Source organism: Amia ocellicauda, chromosome 13 (genome assembly GCF_036373705.1).
Source record: "Amia ocellicauda isolate fAmiCal2 chromosome 13, fAmiCal2.hap1, whole genome shotgun sequence".
NCBI lineage: Eukaryota > Metazoa > Chordata > Actinopteri > Amiiformes > Amiidae > Amia > Amia ocellicauda.
This window is the reverse complement of record NC_089862.1, coordinates 28,998,129-29,020,918: the sequence shown is the minus strand read 5'-3', so window position 1 is coordinate 29,020,918 and position 22,790 is coordinate 28,998,129. Positions and strand designations below refer to the sequence as shown.

The window sequence follows — 22,790 nt, the reverse complement described above, 5'->3', positions numbered from 1 at the left end:
CACGGCCGACTTCTACCAAGATTCCTCATGGGGCGCACAGTTTCCTGAGCACTTGCAGGATTTGGGTGGGCTCCAAGTTGGCCAGAGCTCTCTGGCTTACCAGATACCTGTAAACACAGTGTTATCAAAGGAGTGTTACAATAGTCGTCCCCGTGATGCTATCGCTCTGCTGTGAACTTGTGGTGTGAAATCAAGTGGACCACAGGGTTGTGAGTGGTATGTGTTGATCTTCATCTTTCCCTCCTTGTTATGAGGGTTGCTGAATTGATTAACAGTTGGAGATTCTATACTGGGAGGATATAAAATAAAAAACAAGTGGCCCATTTAAAATACCAACAAGCAAACAAAAAAACAATAAAACTTGTATGAACATTGCTGCAGCTTCCACAGAAAGTCCATGGGCTGTTGCTTTGATAAAAGGAAATTGAAGGCCAAACAAATTTAAACAATTGAAAAGAGAAACAAAAGCTTTTGAAAGATACAGATTAGGCAGTTAAACACAATTTATTTGTCAATTCCCACATTAAAATAAACTCTTAGTTAACTGATATTTACAAAAAGTAGTAAAGTATATTACCCAGTATATTTGAAAAAATAGAAACACTTCATGTTAAAGTATAATTTGTGTGCCCTGTAGAGCAGGATTTCATCCATTAATTATAAAAAACAGAGCAGAAAAACGTAATAATGAAATAAAGTACATAAGTTTGTACTTATCTGTACTTAGTACTTATCTGCCTTATCTGTACTTATAAAGTAATTCCAAGTTTAACAATAACCTAATTTAAATTTATATTTTTTAAGAAAATAAGGCAAATGACATAATGGAACAGATTTCATTGGGCATTGTCCCAATAATCTGGAAAATGTCACAACTGGACAACAGACTGAATTAGCAGAATAAACATTTTGCCTTTTAAAGGCAGTGTGGCCATTCCCTTCTGATCAGCAGTGGGACACATTCCTGGTGGGGAAAGATCTCAGGAATCCAGTTTAGCAGCCACTTAAGTGTCACTCATTTTTGTTATTTTGTCTGTAGAAAATACTCCCATGGATTAGACTGAAGCTTATTTGCAGTATGATATCCCAGACCCTGCATACAATGTGACTTAATATTGGTTAACTGTTTGAAGGCACCCAAGTAAATTTAGTCAAATAGTGATAGTTTCATGTGGTCCTCTAAATATTCCCCCTAAGGTTGTTCATTCAGGCTAAGGGCCGGATTAAATCAAAACTTTGACCCACACGCTAATAGCAAAATAAAAACCTGTTCATCATAGCGGTTACATTTCTGATTGGCATCTCACTAAAAATGAAGCCGCAACTGAGTACAGTTGTGTAGTTTTCTATTAGAGGGGTGGGTCAAAGTTTTGATTTAATCCCAGCCTAAAACAGGCTGATTTCAATCCCAGCCCCGCTGAAGAGGAATCCTATCCAGCTCAAAATTCAGTTATGTGAACACCAGCCATAGTGCCACCCAGTCAATTACAAGACCCTAACAACAGAGATGGAGTCTTAAGACCTGGTCTTGGCTCAAGGCCAATTTGTTAGGGCTTGGTTTTGGTCTTGGGCTCTACACCTCTGGTCTTGGTTTCAGTTATTGGTCATGGTAGTGATCTTGGCATGTAAATCAAGATCTTATTTATTTAAAGTCTAAATATGATGTACCTGTTTTTGCAAAACCAATTAAGATTTTTAAGTTTTATTGATGTAATGTGTAATTAGAGTGTCCTTGTCTAAATTACTTTTCAGTTTCCTTGGTGTACAAAACAAACAATTTTTAATAAAAGATGATCCAACATCGACTTTAATAATTTGCTCTTTGGTTCTGGTTATCATTAAAAAAATATTAATTTAAATCCAGGGAATCAGTATATTGTTTTAAGACATCTGCCTTACTAATGCACCAACAGCTGAAAACTATTTGTTCTGTTTTTCAGATTTCTGCATTTGTTTAAAAAAACATTAACAAGTAAACCTATCATTGTAGCTCTAATTTCTGTTCAAAAGGTTATTTCGATTTATAAGGCTGGGCACACAAATATTTCCCTGGGAATTACCCTTGGGATGTGTGTCTCTCTGCCAGAGTGCACAAAATGAAGCCATTTAAAGCTTCTTCAAGCCTTTACCTGCATATGCAGCTGAATATCTTCTAAACATATTTGTTACTCGGTTTCATGTGGTACACTTGAGCGAGTGAGACACGTGGTGAAAAAGGAAACTCTCTCTACTCATTTACAAAAAACAATCAAAATGGCAACATAGTTTCTAATGTGAAAACATAAAGTGCTGTTATACTCCCAGTGAGTGGAATAGACAATGTTGTTTTTATTTTATTCTTCCTTTTTTGTCCTGGTGGCACAGGCAGGCAATGGTAAATTGGATAAAAAGGAACATTCCTGGAAAGTTACAGTAGCGTAGTGAATAGACGGCATGCTTTCCATGTAGTCACAGTAGTTGACTGTAGTCACATAGTGTTAATATAAAAACAAACAAACAGCAACAAAACTGCTAGTACAGTCAAAGCCAGTGTTTCTGGTGTGCTTTGTAAGGTAACGGTATTGTTTAGGATACCTGTGCCAAGTCCAGAAATTCTGTCATCTGTTTGCAATCATACAGTAAAACAGTGAAACCTGCACTAGCTAGCAACTTGGATGGCCATTTGGAGCGATTTGATTACAGTAGCTCTAGACAGATTTAATACCAATATAAAATGCATTTTTGCGGAAAAGGTGTATATGTTGGGGGATATTTTTCTGAACCATTAGTTTTGCTGCACTCTTCTCAAAAAGCAAAACTGAGCTCAGGATGTTTCTGAGTTGCGAAGTCTCTTTGAGCTGATTTGAAGACAAGTAGCTTTACGAATTCAACCCCTTGGAACAAACGGTTTAGTTTAATGCTGTTTCATTAGAATAAAGAGGAATATTTTTTCCTTCTTCCCATACACTCCCACAAGCCATACAGGAAATTCTTTGGCATTCACTTTTTTTTTATAATATGAGGTTCAAAAATAGTCTAGGTCAGTGGCAGAATTTGGGAATTGCTTAAACTTGAACTGGAAGAGCCTTCAGTTCTCTCAGAATTTGTTCTTTTTTCTGAAAAGCACTTTTCAAATATATAAAATACATTAATCACTTAAATTTCCATTTGTGTCATTACCCACTATTGTTTTTTTGTTTGTTTGTTTGTTTTTTTAATCTAAGTACAATATTATGTGTACAATTGCCAGTCACCCTACAACCTGTTAATTACATTGTGAACAGCTGTTTTTTGGTATTTGTCCCAATATATTTGGTGATTTTAGCCTACATCTGTGCATGTATAATTGAAATATTTTTTTAAATTATGCTTTTATTAACTAAAGATGTTTGTACTTTACATGATAATTGTTGCAATAAAACAGTATCCTGTAACATTAAAAAACAAAAACAGAAATCGCAAGCATACATGGTGCTTAATGTTGACCTAGTTTGGTTGTTGCTGATAGCTTTCTCTCTTCCTAAGGGATGAAGTGCCGCATGATGGAGATAGATGCAGGGTGGAGGATTATGTCTTTCCCGGTCAATTTAAATCATGGACACAATAGGCATGTCAACGGCTAGCAAGGTCTGGGTGTTTCATATAATTAAGACATTATCTGGTGAGTCAATAGGCTATATTTTAATCCCAGGCAGAGCTGTCTGTGTAGCGTCCCGACCTGCCTGTTCATGCATCCATTGTTCAGCTGACCAGGGATGCAGGTATCAGCAGTGCCAGGTGACATCCACTGTGCTGGGGTACGGAGGAGAAACTCCATATTTCACCAGTATGTAGATGGAAGCCAACTCCTAATAACAGCATAGTTTCCATTTTGTGTTTTGGTTAACTAAACAATTGTATCACATGTGGAAGGAAAAGGGCTGTGTTACACAGACACACACACACACACACACACACATACACACACGCACACACACCATAAAGCCAACAGCCTGGTAAAGTGAGGCTGGGTAGCTGACTCAAAGCGGCACGTGAATCATGCTCTTTCTTTGCTCCCCTGTGACTCCCATCCTGCATTCTAGGGAGTTAATGGGGTTAGCAGGTGTTCCTGGGAAATAAGAAATTTCAAGGCTCGTTAATATCTTTAATCAGATGCATTATGCTACTGAGGGGAGCAAGCAAGTCTGATGACAAGCGATACAGAGCATCAACAAGTTTCACTTTTAATGCCTGCAGACGGTTTGCAGTTTTTGCCTTTGAGGCATTTTAAGCAATCCACAATGAAGTCGAGGGGTGTGTTTTGTGGAACAGTCTCTGTTTCCAGTCTTTCTTTTGGCTATGTGCTGAAGAGTGGAGGACAAATTATTTAAAAGGACTATATATTATGCATGCAGGTAATGGATACAGTTGGCATGGTAGAGACAGCGGGAAGCCCATCCCGATGATCTTATTCAGTGAAACACGGCAATCCTATTGAAGACCTGCTGAAACTCTGCGATTAAACATAGGTAATCATTTATCATCCTTTCCTGAAAACGATACCAAAATTGTATAGGTCATTCCAATAAATCTATACATATGGTGTTCTTAAAAAACAGACCATTGTATGGTAGACAGCACAGTTTCCAGCTGACTAGCTACAATGGATATATTTCATTCTTAAGTTATAATGTTATGTCCTCTTTGAAAAATAACTGGATTTATATTAACTTTTCAATAGTTTATTTATTTATTTTCCTTTTCATCTTGAAGGTCTAGGTTTGACACCATATGTTTAGAAAAATGTTTTTCCTGTAGGTTGACTTTAACGAGGCAAACTTAAAATGTGGGCGGCATTTTCTAGTTGGGAACTGGATCTTAATATGTTTATAAGTCTCCTCCAGTTGCTTAATTAGGTGTTAAACAGAAAAGATGAACATAAACAGTGTGAGTGAAATAGATGGGGCAGCCTGTTTGGTTTTATGGTTTACAAGAGTTTTCCTTTGCTTTTCTTTGTGGGTGATAGTTACTTAAATTAATTCACAAAAATCCAAAGGAGTGGTATAAATTGCCTCTCAATCTCGCAGAAATAGGAACAGACAAGGTCGATGGTCACCCACTTCTTTAATTTCTGTATGTTTGACAATACACAGCACAATTACAGATATTTCCCTCAAGGTGTTGCAATACAAGTTTTTATTGTGTGGGTTCAAGTTTGCTTTAGCGGTACATTACTTGTGTTCATTCCAATAAAAATCCCCCTGCCAGTTGTCTTAACGGTCTGCACTTCCCAGCTGTGCAAATAATGTTTCCAAAGTGTTTTGGGGGAACTTAAGATCATAATTGTCTGAGCTGCCAGAGTTTTCCCTAGAAGTCACTTTTCCTGCTTTCTTTTGTGGCAGTAAAGAAATGTTTTGTTGAAAACCTGCAGCTGCTTTATCTTGAACATTTAAGGCTGCAATGTGGCATTGGAGAGTTTTAGTATCTTGAAGGCTTGCTTATGCCAAGTAGCTATACAAGGATTTTGATTTTGTAATGCCATATAAAATATGCTTTGCGCACTAGTTAGCACTTGAATGTTGTTTCAGAACATATTTTCTTCTCTTTATACGCATGTATACCTTTATTCCCCAGCTACAAAAGACTTTAAAGCCTATTGTAAAAGGGATTTAGAGGGTTTTACAAAGTGCTTTTCAGATAATTGCTTTTACTGGTTACTGTTTTGAATTAGCATAATAGCCCTCTTTTGCAAGCAGGTATGGTCTTTCATTGCCACTGTACATCTTTTAGCATAGGTGTTTATAACAGATATTTTTGGTGGGCAGTACTTCATATCTGTCATGTTGTCGGCTTTCTGGAGCACAACTCCTTGTTCTGAGCAAACTTATCCCAAAGATAAACTGTATGTTTGTTATACTGTCCTTCTTTATCATCCTCAAAAACATAGGTACAACATTTGGTCTGTTTTTCTGGTGAGATAGTATTTTGGAGTTTTTATGTGCAGAACATGTGCCTGTAAGGAAAATAAAAATACATCCTAATGTATCCTAAGTAGTTTAGTAGTATCATGCAGCGTCAACTGATCTCTTGCACCCTCCCCATTCAGGGTGTAGTTTGAAGGTGAACAGAAAAATAATGGATGTAGTGATGCAGAATAATAACAGAGCTGCTTCTCTCCATTTAGGGACAGATTTAACCTTGATTTGATTACCCAGTAAATTGCATCTACAACATACGATATCTTTCCACAAATCATACCTAGATGGAAATAGGTCAAGTGAAGAGTACTAGACATGGACCAAGCCACCCCGTGTGACCAATTCCTTCAATAGTGAAAAGTATCATGTATGGGATGTGGGGAAATTTGCAGGGGTTTAAAGGAATACTAAAAAGCACTGCAGACAAAGTGTTACGATCCTCAGGAATGGTTGTGTAGGGGTGGGAATCAAATAAAAGCTTTTGCCGGGAGGTTCACACTCTGTCAGAAGTGATTTCAGGAAGGGTGATAGTTAAAGCTTTTTGCTAAAGAGAAGGAAATGTTGGCATTTCGTTTTTCAGAAGTGATTGTCAAAATTGGGAGGTGCCCATGTAGCCAAGGGAAGATGCATTTTGGAAATTATATTAATACATTTCCACATAATGTTTCGGGAGATTTAGCTGGAATGTATGTGAATTTAAAAAGTAGATGGAGGTGGTGAAGGCTTATGCTGAAGAAGGAGGTAATAACAGTACATCAAAGGTGATGAAGTGCGGCAGTGCATTGTCACCTAGCAACCAAGGCCTTGCAACCGCCGGGAGGGAGAACAGACTACGAACCTCATCACCAAGAGCTGCTGCTTTATATTATCCAGTTTACTTTTGCTTTTAAGAATAAAGCTACAAAAGCTGGGTTTATTGTTGCTAATTCTAATAATGGACTGATTTACAAGCCATCTGAAACTGTGAGGTGCCTATGAAATCTATTTGATTTATTAATTTATTCACATTTTCCAATATAATTGTTTCTGATATTCTGGTTTTCCTTTTGTCCTCCAATAATACTCAAACTGGCAGTTAATACAGAAAGAACGCTTACATAGCTTAACAACTAAGCCAAAACATTGGGCTCAGAAACAACCAAAATGTTACTGTAAAACTATACTTCTCTTCAGCTTATGTCTTTAATTAAACTATAAACCTTACTCCAACTGTAAATTTTAGTGCCAACTTTAAAACTTAACCAAGCTTAATCACATGGTTAGGCCTCCTTTTCATAAGTAATGTCACATTCAAGCAAGAACATTGTGCATTGGGTTAATATTAGTTTGGGTAATTTTTCACTATTTCAGTTAGAATTTAGTTTTCAAGTGTAGGGTATATCAGGGTTGCATTTTTAGTTTTTTGTCATGTATGATAAACTACTGGCTGGATTAGTTATTTTGACTCTATACTATGGTCATAGAGCAAAAAAGAGATGGTCACACAATGTGGCAATTCAGAACCATATGAAAGTACTAGTGATAGGAGAAATATGAATAATTTAAATTTGGGTATTTAGATTACTTCTCTTAATAAGTCTTCCTCTAAGTTGCTCCCAGCATTATCCCAGAGATGAATCTCTAACTTCGAACTGAATCTTAAATAGGTTAGATGCCAGCTAAGGCCACAACTCAAAAAATCTATTTATTTTAATTTTCAAATTCACCCCATTGATGACTTTTTAGAGGTATTTTACCTTTGTTAAACCCAGTAAAGTAAATGTAAGAAGATGATAATTATTATTGTTATTTTGTTCTTTATTTGAAAAGAGAAAATAATAGTGATTTTAAAACAACATATTCTTTAAAGCACAAGACAGTAATGTAGAATCTTTGGAATCGAAAGCCTTGTGGTATAAAATAGGATTTGGGTTATGCTTGCCAGTGCCAAATAACTGGGAAGATCAAAGTGGGTTATTATCACTTTACAGGAGAAAACAAATCTATGCAGATGAAGGAGCTTTAACGTGTTCCTTATGGAAGCAATGCCTGTGAAAACATGGCAGATTGGGTCTGTCAACGATTGATCAAAACCAGACATCTGTTAAACTGGCAAATCTTTTTGAGCTAAAAAGGGAAATTTGAAACTAAATAATACAACTTTGAAGCTTCACGAGATGTCAGATGAGTTCTCTGTGGACCAGAAGAGAAAACTATTGAATCAAGGCATTGTTATTCATATGTGAAATATCAGGAGCACTCACTGACATTTGCTTACTGACAACAACCACCCCTCACATTTTAACATCAACCATTTACATAATGTGCTTCCCTTTTCTTATCCACCATTCCACACCAACATTTAATTTGCTTCTTTCATTTGTAATCTACAATTTGAATTGTTTTGGTGTTCCAACTTGACACTGCAAAATAAAACCCATCACTTGTGTTTATATCAGATCAAAACGTGCTCCTGTTTAAATATCTGACGAGGGCAGCCGAGCAGTTTTATAGAAGGTAATGCGATGTGAATGCAAGTGCACTTGAAGTTTGTCCTTGTCTCCTACTTAAACATTTTGTATGCATTATGACACCCCGAGCTATTAAACATGGCTGTAGATTTGTATAAAAAGTCTGGGTGTTCTGTTCTTTAATATAACCAAAACACTAGATAAGTCCCTGTAGATTTTATTAAATGTTTTAATATAAGACAGTTAACAAACTAGAGGACACCATTCAACCCATTGTGCTTGTTTGGTGTCCATTAATAACTAAGTGATCCAAGGATCCTATCCAGTCTATTTTTGAATGTTCCCAAATGTTCAGCTTCAGCCACATCGCTGGGGAGTTTGTTCAGATTGTGACGCCTCTCTCTGTGAAGAAGTGTCTCCTGTTTTCCATCTTGAATGTATTGAAGACCAATTTCCATTTGTGTCCCCGGGTCCGTGTGTCCCTGCTGATCTGGAAAAGCTCCTCTGGTTTGATGTGGTTGATGCCTTTCATGATTTTGAAGACTTGGATCAAGTCCCCACATAGTCTCCTCTGTTCCAGGGTGAAAAGGTTCAGTTCCTCAGTCTCTCAGTAGGACATTCCCTTCAGACCTGGAATAAGTCTGGTTGCTCTCCTCTGAACTGCCTCTAGAGCAGCGATATCTTTCTTAAAGTGTGGAGCCCAGAACTGTCCACAGTATCCAGATGAGCTCTGACTAGTGCATTGTACAGTCTGAACATCACTGCCCTTGTTCTCAATTCTACACTTTTGACAATATACATTTGTAATGCCGCGGACTGCCAGAGCAAGCAGGAACAGGACGAAGACAAATGAGAACCCAAGTACAGTTTAATGGAGAAAATAAATGAAACGAGAAATATTAAACAAGGACTGGACTGGACTGGAACAATGCGTACACACTAACCAACTAACAAACAAACAAACAATACCTAACCAAGGACTGGAGAACAAGAGGGCTATAAATACACAGACTAGGGGAACAAGCAAACAAGACAATAAAACATGAACCAATAACAAGATGGAACTAATAACAAGATAACCAAATGAACCAATGAGAAAACAGAACTCAAAACAAGACTAATGAACACAGGGGAACCAAGGAAAACTAAACGCATGTGCACAAGGCAGGAACAGGAAAATGCATGACAGGAACGAGAGAGTCACAAGACAGGAACAAGGAACTAAACTTCAACATACAAAACATAAACAAAGGCACATGAAAATGTGACAACACTAACATTCTGTTTGCCTTTTTTATTGCTTTCTCACATTGTTTGGATGGGGAAAGTGAACGTGAGTCCACATAAACTAGGTCTTTCTCATGTGTTACTTCTTACAGTTCTATTCCTCCCTTATTGTAATTATAGTGGACATTTTTACTACCTACATGTATTACCTTGCACTTGTCCACATTGAATTTCATCTGCCAGGTGTCGGCCCACAACTGAATATTATCCAAGGGTCATTGAATAGCCTGTATTGCCGAGATTGTATCTGCTGAGCCACCTATTTTAGTATCATCTGCAAATGTGATAAGTTTGCTAATTATCCCAAAGTCAAGATCATTAATATAGATTAGAAAAAGCACAGGCCCTAGTACTGATCCCTGTGGAACTCCACTAACAACCTCACTCCAGTTAGAAGCGACTCCTCTAATCGACACCCTCTGCTTCCTTTACATCAACCAGTTCATAATCCATCTACTTACATTACCCTGAATGCCTACAGCTTCCAATTTGAGGATCAGTCTTAGGTGTGGAACCTTATCAAAAGCTTTCAGAAAATCTAAGTATATCATATCATATGCTTTCACGTGATCTACAGCTGCAGTTGCATGTTCAAAAAATTCTAATAAATTAGTAAGACATGATCTGCCTCGTCTAAACCCATGTTGACTATCTCCAAGAATATGGTTTTCATGAAGGTGCTCCTCTATTTTCTGTCTAATAATTTTTTCTGTAAAGTAAAGTAAGGTAATGCAGGTGAGACTGATTGGTCTGTAATTTCCTGGCTCAGTTTTGTCCCCTTTCTTGTGGATTGGTATGACATTTGCTGTCTTCCAGTCAGTTGGCACATCCCATTTCTAAGTGTCATTTGGTTAGCGACCTATAAATAATTCCCCTTATTTCTTTAAGTACTGTTGGAAATATACCATCTGGCCCAGGTGATTTTTTTTTTTTTTTTTTTTAATATCTGCTAGTCCCTTTAGTACCTCCTTCTCATTTATCCTGATCTCTCTTAGGGTTTGACTGGACTGATTGTTAACCTGTGGCATGTTATCTGTTTTTTTTTTTTTGTATATATCTCTGTGAAATACTCATTTAGAGCATTTGCCACATCTTGTTCATTTTCCAAGATACTTCAGTTTTTGCCCTTTATCTGTTTCACTTCCTCCTTTATTGACTTTATTATCTTGCTGTTGTAGTATTGAAAAAAGCTCTTTGCATTAGTTTTAGCTCCAAGAGCTGTTTATTTCTATTGCCCTCTTTGGTTTCCTGATCCCTTGAATATCTCTTTGCAGTTCAGCATATTATTTGTGTTTTGTTTAGTCTCTATCCCTTTTGTATACGCTATACAACATTTTCTTTTGTCTTTCTTTGTATTTTTTTGCATACGTCTATTAAACCATTTTAGCCTATGTTTTTTGGTCCTCAATTTGTTAAGTTGTGATACAAATTTCTTTTGAACTGAATCTGTATCCAGTGTGCTTCAGTCTAACTCTTCTAAGTGCCGCCTCATATCTGTCATAAGAATCTGTCTAAGGCTTTTTACAAAGGCTGTCTCTAATAACTTGTTGTGGTTCAATTGCAGGCTGTCACAGGCAGACGGTTTGGTGACAGAGACTTTCGAGGCGGGTTGGAAAACGGGATCCTGTTGTGCGAGTGAGTTTCAAAACCCTCTGCTTTCTATAAAACCTTAAATGCTACTCCATTGTCTATTGGTATCTGGTCTTTGTAGTGTTTGCAGGAAGAATGACTAAATAGTGCACTAATATTGTATATTATTATTACTATTATTATTATTTAATGAGACCCCAGTAACTCAGTTATGACTCAGTAAGTCTTGACTTTTGACAACACATATCCTGTTGCTACGCTTATAACTTTTCCTCAAATAAATCTAATTCAGACTGTGATTATGCTGGTGGGAAAACTATATTCAATGGTAAGGTCCCAAGTTCCAATATATGTCCAATAAACAGTTGGATCCTAGGTCATCCAATCACATAGCTATTTTCTGGTTCCAAGGTTATTTAATAATGTTTTTGTATCGGTTAATATCTGTTAATATGGAAATTTGAGCTCTAGGAAAATAATATAAGTAACTGTCTCTGTACAGCATCCAGGCCAAGCGAGTGGAAAGTTTCTGCAAGGTTTCCATTGCACTTAGTTCAGTTGGTATCCTTTGCAATATCACAGTAAATTGCACGTACTATAGGGGTGTAGCTCCCAAGAGGGCAATGGTTGCATTGAAGTGTTTTAAGTCATCGTGTATGGAGGACTGCAGCAGTTGAATCTAGTGTAGGTGTATGCCACAAAATGTTACAAACCAGCCCCCCTAATTTCTTTTACAGGGCTTTCATTATTGCCAAATTGGATAAGGGTCTTGGATGCCCTGTATATCCTGTTAGCACTTTTCTAACACAAACATGCTAACTGAACTGAATAGCTAATTTAAGATTTAAGATTGTTAGATAGCCAAAAGGGCATAGGAAGAGCAGGGTCCTGCTAGCAGGAGCCAATAGAGATCTGTGTATGTAAACATGAAAGTACAGCTATTTATTGTGGGATCAAACGGTACATAAGCAAAATATCAGCAGTATGATGCAGGCAACAACATGCATAAACCTTGTCTGGACAGGATCCACACTCCAGTACCAGGACATTCAACTGTAAGAGGGAGTCTTGAGAAGTTGGTGCACTGGGATGTTTTTGCTGGTATCAGTGAAGGATAGACAGCACATGGTCAGTGGGGATCATACACGCATTCTGTTCCCTGGCACAGTTATTGTGGGTTGCATGGGCATTGTTGGATAAGGCGTCATTAGCCCTGAAAATCCTGCCCTCTTTGAACAGGTTCACATTTGCATAGATGGCAAATGACTAAGAAATTAGCATTCATGGTTGTTATTGCAAATCGTAATTCACTGGAGTAAATTGTTCTATCTTTAAGTTCTGGGCAAGTCTAACTGTAAATCTATTTCAAATGTCTACTTTTCTACACTGACTCTGGGAAAATCTGTTTGACTGGGGCAAATTTGACAGTGACGATGGAGCAAGATTGTTTCTACGGTGCGGAAAGGGTGAACTAAGGAAATTAAGGTGGCTAGCCATGTGCTGAGCTGGTTTATTGGTATATTTAAATGAAATGTTTGGATCAAAGGAGTGCTAGCAAACCGATGCCCATAGATGTATCATATGGACTCTCTAATGTCTATCGTTATCAGTAATGTACTTTTGAAAGTGTTTTTTTAATTTATTTAGTTAGTCATGTTATTGTTGAATAACTTTAGACTGCCACCATAATGGTGCCCCTTAATACTTACTTATGTAATTTACATTTTGTGATTAAAAAGTAATCTGCCATTGTTTGGGTATTTTTATACACATTCAATAGATTGGACAACCTACTATAGATGCAGGTGGAAGATAGTAGTAATGAAGTAATGGAGTTTATTTGAGCTTAACCTACATGGCTGAGGGAATTATGGCCTGGGCATGAGGATGACGCCATTGGAAACCCCCCAAGATGGCAAATGGAGACAAGGGGCTGCTGCAAAGGTGGAGACTGCGAGGGCAGAGGGATGATGTTCTTAATTTTTTTTAAGCAAGAGGAAGCATGGTTGTAGCGCTATGTGATGTGAGCTACTGATGCAGAGGAAAGGAAGCTTGATATGTGAATTGGTTATATCTCATTGGTTGTCATGGTGTGTGTGAGATTGCAGGTTGTCCTCCTCCCAGACATCTCCATTAATTTGGAATCACTAATTAATTGTTAATCAGTTGGCTTGGCCAATAGAACCATTGTCCCTAGGAGAGATGAATACACTTCCCCTGAAATGTGCACGGTTAGACTGTCCTCTTCTTTTAACATTGCAAGCCCACTGTTCAGTCAACAATGCTAAAGTGTCACATACAGCTTCTGCTATTAACATTGCAAGCTCAAAGATGACTGTTCCCTGGCAAGCTGAGGGCGGAAGCCTGATGAAACTATGAACCCGATTTAAAACTGGTGGGACTCAACTTTGTGCTGACCCTTGAAAGCTTCCAGTTTCAGTAAGCCAATAACATCAATATATTATAGGGCACACTGGTATCTTGAGTGAAGAGACTCTTTAGTCCCTTATTTTTTTTTTTAATATATTAACAGTTACAGGAAAAACAGCTCAGAATATCTGACATTCATTTTATGAGGATTGCTCAAATGCACACCTGATTTAGAAATATTTTAACATTTGGCTTCAGTGCCTGTGCTGAAAATGTTCTTCATTCCAATTCCAATCTTCTGTAAAGCTTTATTTTTTAAAGAAAACTGACAAACAGCTGCTTTTGTTCGTTGTGGTAGATTAGATCGCTTGATGAAAATTTCTCAAGACTTTCTGGTATATAACAATAAGCTCTTGTTATTGTCTTAAGTGCCTCCAGGTGTGTGCATTCCTTAAAAAATAAATGTGTTATTGGCAATTTCTAGGCAGGACGAAATGACCAAGATAGAGTCAGAGGGACAATAGTTAGAGAACCAATGGAAAACTGTGATCACAATATGGTTAGTTTTGAGGCATTCTTTAAAAAATAAGGACCAAGTCTAAAACAATGGTCTACAATTTTAGAAAAGCAAACATTGAAGGTATGAGGCGGCGACTGGGGCACACTGCATACAGATTTAGTCGAAAATGGATATACTACTTGAGGCTCAGGAGAAATTTGTACCAAAACTTAGCAAATTGAGGACCAAAAATCACTGGCCACAATGTTTAAATAGAAGTGTGCAAGAAAATATCAGGAGAAAGAAAATGTTGTATAGATCATACAAAAGGGATGGAGACAAAACAAAGAAAGAAAGGGATCAGGAAAGCAAAGAGGGAAATAGAAAGAAATATAGCGTTTGGAGATAAAAGTAATGCAAAGAGCTTCTTTCAATACTTACAACAGCAAGAGATCAATAATGGAGGAAATGAAACAGATAAAGGGCAAACATTGAAGTATCTTGGAAAACGAACAAGATGTGGCAAATGTTCTAAATTAGTATTTCACAGAGGTTTTTACAAAAGAAAAAATGAAAAACATGCCACAGGTTAACAATCAGAGAGATCAGGATAAATGAGGAGGAGGTACTAAAGGGACTAGCAGAATTAAAAACAAACAAATCACCTGGACTAGATGGTATATTTCCAACAGTACTTAAAACAAATTAGTGAAATTATTTATATGCTGCTAACTAAAATATTACAAATGACACTTAGAAAGGGGATGTGCCAACTGACTGGAAGACAGCAAATGTCATACCAATCCACAAGAAAGGGGACAAAACTGAGCCAGGAAATTACAGACCAATCAGTCTCACCTGCATTACCTTACTTTACTTTACAGAAAATAGAAATAGAAAATAGAGGAGCATCTTAATGAAAACCATATTCTTGGAGATAGTCAACATGGGTTTAGACGAGGCAGATCATGTCTTACTAATTTATTAGAATTTTTTGAACATGCAACTGCAGCTGTAGTTCACGTGAAAGCATATGATATGATATACTTAGATTTTCTGAAAGCTTTTGATAAGGTTCCACAACAAAAGCTGATCTTAAAATTGGAAGCTGTAGGCATTCAGGGTAATGTAAGTAGATGGATTATGAACTGGTTGATATAAAGGAAACAGAGGGTGTCGATTAGAGGAGTCGCTTCTAACTGGAGTGAGGTTGTTAGTGGAGTTCCACAGGGATCAGTACTAGGGCCTGTGCTTTTTCTAATCTATATTAATGATCTGGACTCTGGGATAGTTAGCAAACTTGTCACATTTGCAGACGATACTAAAATAGGTGGCTCAGCAGATACAATCTCGGCAGCACAGGTTATTCAAAGGTACTTAGATAATATTCAGTTGTGGGCTGACTCCTGGTGGATGAAATTCAATGTGGACAAGTGCAAGGTTTTACATGCAGGTAGTAAAAATGTCCACTGCAATTATACTTTGGGAGGAATAGAACTAGAAGTTCTCTCCCCATCCAAACAATGTGGAGAAGTAATCTGTAGAATGTGTCAAAAGTGTAGAATTGAGAACAAGGGCAGTGATGTTCAGACTGTACAATGCACTAGTTAGACCTCATCTGGATACTGTGGACAGTTCTGGGCTCCACACTTTAAGAAAGATATCGCTGCTCTAGAGGCAGTTCAGAGGAGAGCAACCAGACTTATTCCAGGTCTGAAGGGAATGTCCTACTGAGAGACTGAGAAACTGAACCTTTTCACCTTGGAACAGAGGAGACTACGTGGGGACTTGATTCAAGTCTTCAAAATCATGAAAGGCATCGACCACATCAAACCAGAGGAGCTTTTCCAGATCAGCAGGGACACACGGACCCGGGGACACAAATGGAAATTGGACTTCAAGGCATTCAAAACGGAAAACAGGAGACACTTCTTCACACAGAGAGGCGTCACAATCTGAACAAACTCCCCAGCGATGTGGTTGAAGCTGAAAATTTGGGAACATTCAAAAATAGACAGGATAGGATCCTTGGATCACTTAGTTATTAATGGACACCAAACGAGCATGATGGGTTGAATGGCCTCCTCTCGTTTGTAAACTTTCTTATGTTCTTAAAACAATCTATAGTGTGGTACTTTTAACTGAGTTAGATGTGATTTACCTTTACATCACAGTTTGTCAGGCAGCACATGTATTGAAAATTGTAACATCTTTCTAGAACTGCAGTCTAAAGAGAAACACTATTCACAGCAAACGTGCTTAGAAAACGGTTTTGAAAAAAATGGGTTGCCTCACTTATGAGAGAAATACTATTAAAGATTTTCAACAAAAACAAATCTGAAAGTAGTTGACATAATGTGGTATGTCAAGTTTCCATACAAAACAAAAATCCTGTTTCCATGATTGGCATGAGTGATTGTGTGCCATACTGCAGCACAAATTATAATTACTGCACGGTGGTCTCCTAAACCTAACCAACAACATTCTGAAAGCGTGCAAGTCAAAAAATAATTATTTCTGTATGTTACTGATCTGTTTTGCTTCAGAAAATAAACATCTTTGAAAATCAGCAGGCTTTGTTCATTTTCTGTGCCTGTAGAAGGTGACTAGTTTAGCCATCAGCAAATTAACAACTTTACAGTTTTATGAGGTGTATGTTTTGGTGACAGCAGATAACTATGCATCAGATTTCAAAAAGACCGCTCATTAATCAAATTAGATCTTTTTTCATCCTTAAACTACAGCTTGTAAGCACTCTAGTGGCAGAGGGACAGCTGTGTGCTTGGGTTATTTAAAAGCTTGAACCCTAATCCTTATGCTGCCCTGCAAATATAAAAGTAATTTTCATAAACACACCTTGTAGACCATCACTGTTAAATCTTTATTGTGCTGTAAAACAGAATTTCCACATCAATAAACCTCAGGGGGCAATCGTCCTGAGACTGTCTAGCACTGAAGCCACAATATCCATATAGAAAATCTTCATCAATAATGTGATACATTTATCTTATTCTTCCATCTAGCTGTGATAATATGATTTAAGTCTAATTTCTTCTCCCATAGAAGTCATTATATCGTTGGACTGTACTGAAAAAACTCATCATTGTTATCTGATGTATGATGTCTGTCATCTAATTTTCTATTACCCTTTGATGTCAAATTAGGGAGGCTGTGGTAATATCATGTGCAAACACAACCCAAAAAACATTACTACGGAAAGTTGGCTGCATATTAGTAAGCTGTAAGGAAATTGTCACGCATTAGCTTTCCATTTTGAAAAATCCTTTTCAAAATTTGGATTGCATACAATAAAATTGGTTTGAACTATAAACACTGTGTCAATAAAAGGCTTCTGTTGAAGGTTAGCTGCTTAATATTATTTCTTTCACATCTCCGGCAGATATTCTGTTCCACAGATTCTCTAAGTATGTTTGGTTTAAACGTTTCCAGGGCTTTTATTAATAGAATCATGATTACACAGAGTAATTGTACAGCATAGGGGAACATAATGACTACTGCTTGTACCTTAGAGATGGCTGCTTTTCATTGTTCAGTTGTTTTATAATGCTGAGTTATGATAAATGAAAGAACTGAGAAAATGTGCATCAATTAATCATAATGTTTATGTCTACATGGTGGGGTAAAAAAACACAAAATAATGTAATTTCTGCACTCAAAATCTAACCTCAGTTATTTTCTGAACATCATTAGCAAATTATGATTTGATTACTATCAGAATATCCAACATAGTCTGGGTGTTTTAATGTCTTTAACAGAATAGCATATTTGTGGCATTGCCTACTTTTGAAAAAGAAAGACTAGTGAAGTTTGTGTGTGTGTGTGCGTATGTGTGTGTGTGTATCAGATTTTCTTTTCAAAGTTTAGGATTCAAAACTGTCAGATGGATTTGATTTGACCATTTGTGTCTATGCATTTATTTTCCCTAATTGATTTAAATGAATTGTATGTCTAGCATAACAGATTAATCAACTGAAGGAGTCGTTTAATAATTCTGACAGTTTTCCAAGTTTGCTTTCATACACCCCACAAAATCCAACTGAAGAAGAAGTGGGTTGATCTAATGCATTTGCACATTTCTGTAGCAGGTGTATCCTTGCTTATTGAGTAAGCTGATTCTCACATCTTGAGCAGCCCTGCCAGTTATATTCTCTTATGTCTGTTGCAAAGTAATCAGCAACAGCAGCCCATCTGCCCTCCGCCCTGAAGTTTTTTTTTTTTCGCATTCTTGTCATAGGTCCAAGTCTAGCGAAGTCCTCACACTTCCAAAGCGACATAGACGGAGGAGGGCGTTCCTCTTCATCTGTTTCCTTTGTGTTTCTATCAGATTTCGGCTGCAGTGAAAAGAAATGACACCCCTGATAAATTATGCTGATACAGAGCTTGGTTCCGCTCTCTTGAACATTGTGTCCTAGTGTAAACTCTGTGAATTGCTCATAAACAGACTGGAGATTAATGTGCTAGTGGTAGTGAATTTAGGCAACAACTTTCCTGTTTTTGTTTTTTTTGGGTTGTTTTTGATTCATCTACCAAGTGAAACTTCCATCTGAATACAGTTTGATGCATATGAGAAATGAGTGGAGCTGTGAATTAGCATGTACTGGATCTTCAGGCCTGAGATTTCAGATGTCTGTGAGTGTTGTTTGTCTGTCCTGAATCTTTAGTAGTGGACATGAGAGTGGAGTTATGTGACCTCAGCACAGGCAACTCAATTTGCATTTGGAAAACTGGCAAACTGACAGCTTGAGTTCCTACCAGAGCAACCACACAAAGCGGATACAGAAGCCCATGTTACCACAGTTTTTGCTTATAGGGTAATTAATAGATTAGTCACTTGTATATAGCCTCTAGAACAGGTGTCCTTTCCTTATTGGCAAATGTAAAGTGTTGATTTAATTGTGTATTGGAGACCATTTATGATTCATATGTAATTCACCTTCGAAAGGCATTCAAAATAATGTTTTTTTAAAGGAATATGAATATAAAGTGTTGTTTTTGAACAGGCATGCGATATCCCTGTTACTAGTTAATATCCAAATTAATGAAGAATTTACTTATTTGGTGGAGAGGAGATGCTGTCAAAATTAAAATTAATGTCTCACGGGCAGCTTCTCAGCTCCTCATTAATTGTATTGAATCAGATGAAAACTTCCAAGAGCACCTGATTTAAAGCCCATTGCAGGCATTATTTTGTAGTGAAGCCAATATCTTGGTATACACTGAGTTGCTCTAAAATAGTAGACTAGTGAGGCATTTGGCTTAAACTTATATATGTGCAGCTGATTTATTTATTTTAAGTTTCCCTGTATTTGTCCCTTGTTGACACCACCTGTTTTCTGACTAGACCAGCAATTCTTTTTAAGGTGAGGCGGGTTTTCTTTCCCACAGTTTACACCAAGTTTATCCTGACAGTATTTATACAGACAATCATTTGAATCTCAGATGCCTGACTTTAAAAACATGAGAAAACCGATATTTCAGCAGTCTAGTTGGCCGCATATCCCAAGTAAAGAGAGACAGATTTCCTTTCAGGAAGCCTTTGTGTTCAACAGAACTAATCGCGTCGCTGTGTTTTGAATGGGATGTCAGTTGTAAAATTGAAGGTATCCTGGAAAAACAAGACCACTCGTGGCCATATACTATATCATATTTCAGATTAAAGTTAATTGTTCCCAGTTTTTCTCCTATTCAAAACCATCTACAAATGGCATGAACAGGGATATTACATTGCAAGAGAATATATACACTCATGTGACTTGAACTCCAGTATACAGCTTTGTTTATTTGTTTGGAAAGTATGCGGTTTACACATGGCAGGTACAGGATGTAGTTCCAAGTACTTTGTCCTACTCATGTAATGTGTCATTTGCATCAGTATGAATATATTTACAAGGAGCTAAAGTCAAAGTTTCTCATTTTCTCTGCAGGCTGTTGAGTTCTATAAAGCCGGGACTTGTGAAGAAGATCAATAGACTCCCGACCCCTATAGCAGGACTTGTAAGTATTTCTGATGATTGTTTACTTTCATTAGATAAGTACATTTCAGTAGCTCAAAACAATGGGCCATGCTCTCTCTGCCTGTATTTCACACTTTTTTCCTCTCTCACTTTCACTCCCCTTCTTTCTCCTTCTCTCGCTCTGTCATTCTCTCCCTCTCTCTCTCATGCTTTGTATGCCTCTAGACAATTACAAATGTTCTTGCATTATTTGTTTTACTACCTTTCTCCTATTTATGTTTCATTTTATGATGAGTGTCTCCTTGTCACTTACTGTAATGTTCTGTAAAAATCCAAACATAATATTAAATGCACTGAACTAGTACTGCATTACTCTGAGCAACCACTGTTTGAAGGTTCTGCTCTCTTTCATCGTTTTTAAATTTTGAGAGCTATGGGGGAGGAGAGTGCAAATTCTGAACTTTCCTCAATCAATCCTGTGCTTGTCTGATTTTCATGTTATCCTGCTGAAGAAATAAAAGGCTTCTGTGGTTTACCATGGCTTTTTAGATTGTGGTGAAAATCTATTGGTAAGATTAGCTATGTTCTCACACATTTTGTCTCCAGTTGGTTTTTGGATGGAGCTTCTAGTGCCTTCAAGGCAACATGTGAGTTGGATTTCATGAACTGATTGTTAGTGTGCCATCGATGACGGATTTTTCCCTGTTACTTATTGTAATGGACATTTTGTTGTCTTGCCAAGTCAAATTGTAGATTAAAGAATACAGTTCACAGAAGTAGTTCAACAATTTGAGTTATTAAAAAAAATAAAAATAAATGAAACAAAACAAATATCTTATATCAAAGCAAAGAGTTCAAGGGTCTGTTCCTTTCCGTTCTTCATTCTCATCGATGGACCTCTCTCTCTTTCAGTGAAGTTTAACATTTACCCACAGACAGTGCATTAGCATAGCATTTATCATGAGCATTCAACCTCACAACAGTGTCACTGCGAACTTTACATTGGAGCATTTGGCAGTACATGAATCAACCCTTTTCCAGTCTTTGGTATGCTTTGTAGAGATGTGAGAAAGCATAGATGCTCTTTTAGAGGAGAACTTGAGTAGAGGTGGATCCTATTGCTCATGATGGAGATGTTTTAAGTTGAAAACTGGAGGGTCAATAGTACCACATGAATCGTGGTTCTCTTCCTTCTTCCCCCTAAATCCTATCTGTGCTAATACAGTTTGTCCCTCAAAAGGCTAATAATTAAAATAATGAAATCTGGAAGTGAAGAAACTGAATGAGGCTTCAGTTAGTATAAGTAATAACATGTCAGGGTTTATTAGAATAGCTAGTCTAAAACTGAGAGGATAAGAAAGATTGAATTCTGACGTAACTTCTGATGGTTATGGGAAGAGATCCGAGCTGATGAAAAAACATGGGGACGAACCGATCAATTTCCCATCAAAATGCATTGCATTATCACCAGTGTTGTTTTGTTTATATCAATGATTTTGGATGTTGATGTGAGGCTTGTGTCGGAGTTATTTTTGTATTTTGTCCAAGTACAAGACTTATCAAGGCAAAATTGGGACCAGCATGTCTCCTCGCAAATTGAAATCCCCTGAATCTGATATAAATTTATGTAATTTTCTTTGTCATAATGTCATGATAAACAAGTGCATGTGAGCTATGGGGCCCATTACTGAAACCTGTTTTAAGTTGTTGTAATGAACGCCACTGGAATTTATTTACAGACTGGTTAGGTCATGCATCCTTGGTAACAATATTGTGGAGAAACCAAAGCATGAGTAAACAGAGCAGCAGTGTCTTGGGGTGTCACATAAATATGAGAAATTACCAGATATGAACAGAATGTAAAATCTAAATGTTGAAACGGAAACTATAAATCTGTTTTTGTAGAGTTGTCAATGGACTAATCAAGATGGTACCCCGATGTATTCCAAGTGTAGTTAGAGCTTGTAACCTGCCAAAACAATAGATATAATAACCATCACCTTTACATAATTCCTATTTTATGTGGAAATGCTTCTGAAGTCGCGTTGTACCTAGGGCAAGCAATAATCATTCTCATTGGCACGGCAGCTGGCTTTAGTATCCTGGTTTTGGACAGACAGCATTAGTGGGTATATGAACAAGTATATAAAACAAGTATTTGGAATAAAGATAATATAGATAAATTGGTAAATATATTAAATTTTAGGCTATACAAACCTATAAGCCATAGTGGACAGACCAAAAAACAGACTGATAGCAATAGATAGTCAATAGGAATTTTGCAGACTGTTGACTGTTCTTGGCTACAGCATAGTAAAATAATATTCAGGGCTATATTCATAGAGGTCAATGCAGATGACTGAAGACTGAACTATATTTGATCTTAAAATGTGGATCTGTCATTTCGCACATTTAATTCCAAAGTGTATTACTGTGTTATACATCTTGAATTTATTTAATTTTGTTTGCAAGTACTGACCCAACACTGGCAAACAAATAAATATATATATATATATATATATATATATATATATATAATATATATATATATATATATATATATATATATATATATATATATATACTCACCTAAAGGATTATTGGGAACACCTGTTCAATTTCTCATTAATGCAATTATCTAACCAACCAATCACATGGCAGTTGCTTCAATGCATTTAGGGGT

General features: G+C 37.1%; 1 protein-coding gene across 9 annotated transcripts in view; it reads left to right on the top strand.

Annotated features, from left to right (window-relative positions):
• limch1a (LIM and calponin homology domains 1a) overlaps nucleotides 1-22,790 on the top strand; it is a 137,835-nt gene that overhangs the window by 44,418 nt on the left and 70,627 nt on the right. For all 9 annotated transcript variants that reach the window (XM_066720486.1, XM_066720485.1, XM_066720482.1 and 6 more), the window contains exons 2-3: nucleotides 11,238-11,308; nucleotides 20,078-20,147. In XM_066720486.1, the coding sequence (XP_066576583.1) occupies nucleotides 11,238-11,308; nucleotides 20,078-20,147 (141 nt within the window). The remainder of the gene's footprint in view (nucleotides 1-11,237; nucleotides 11,309-20,077; nucleotides 20,148-22,790) is intronic.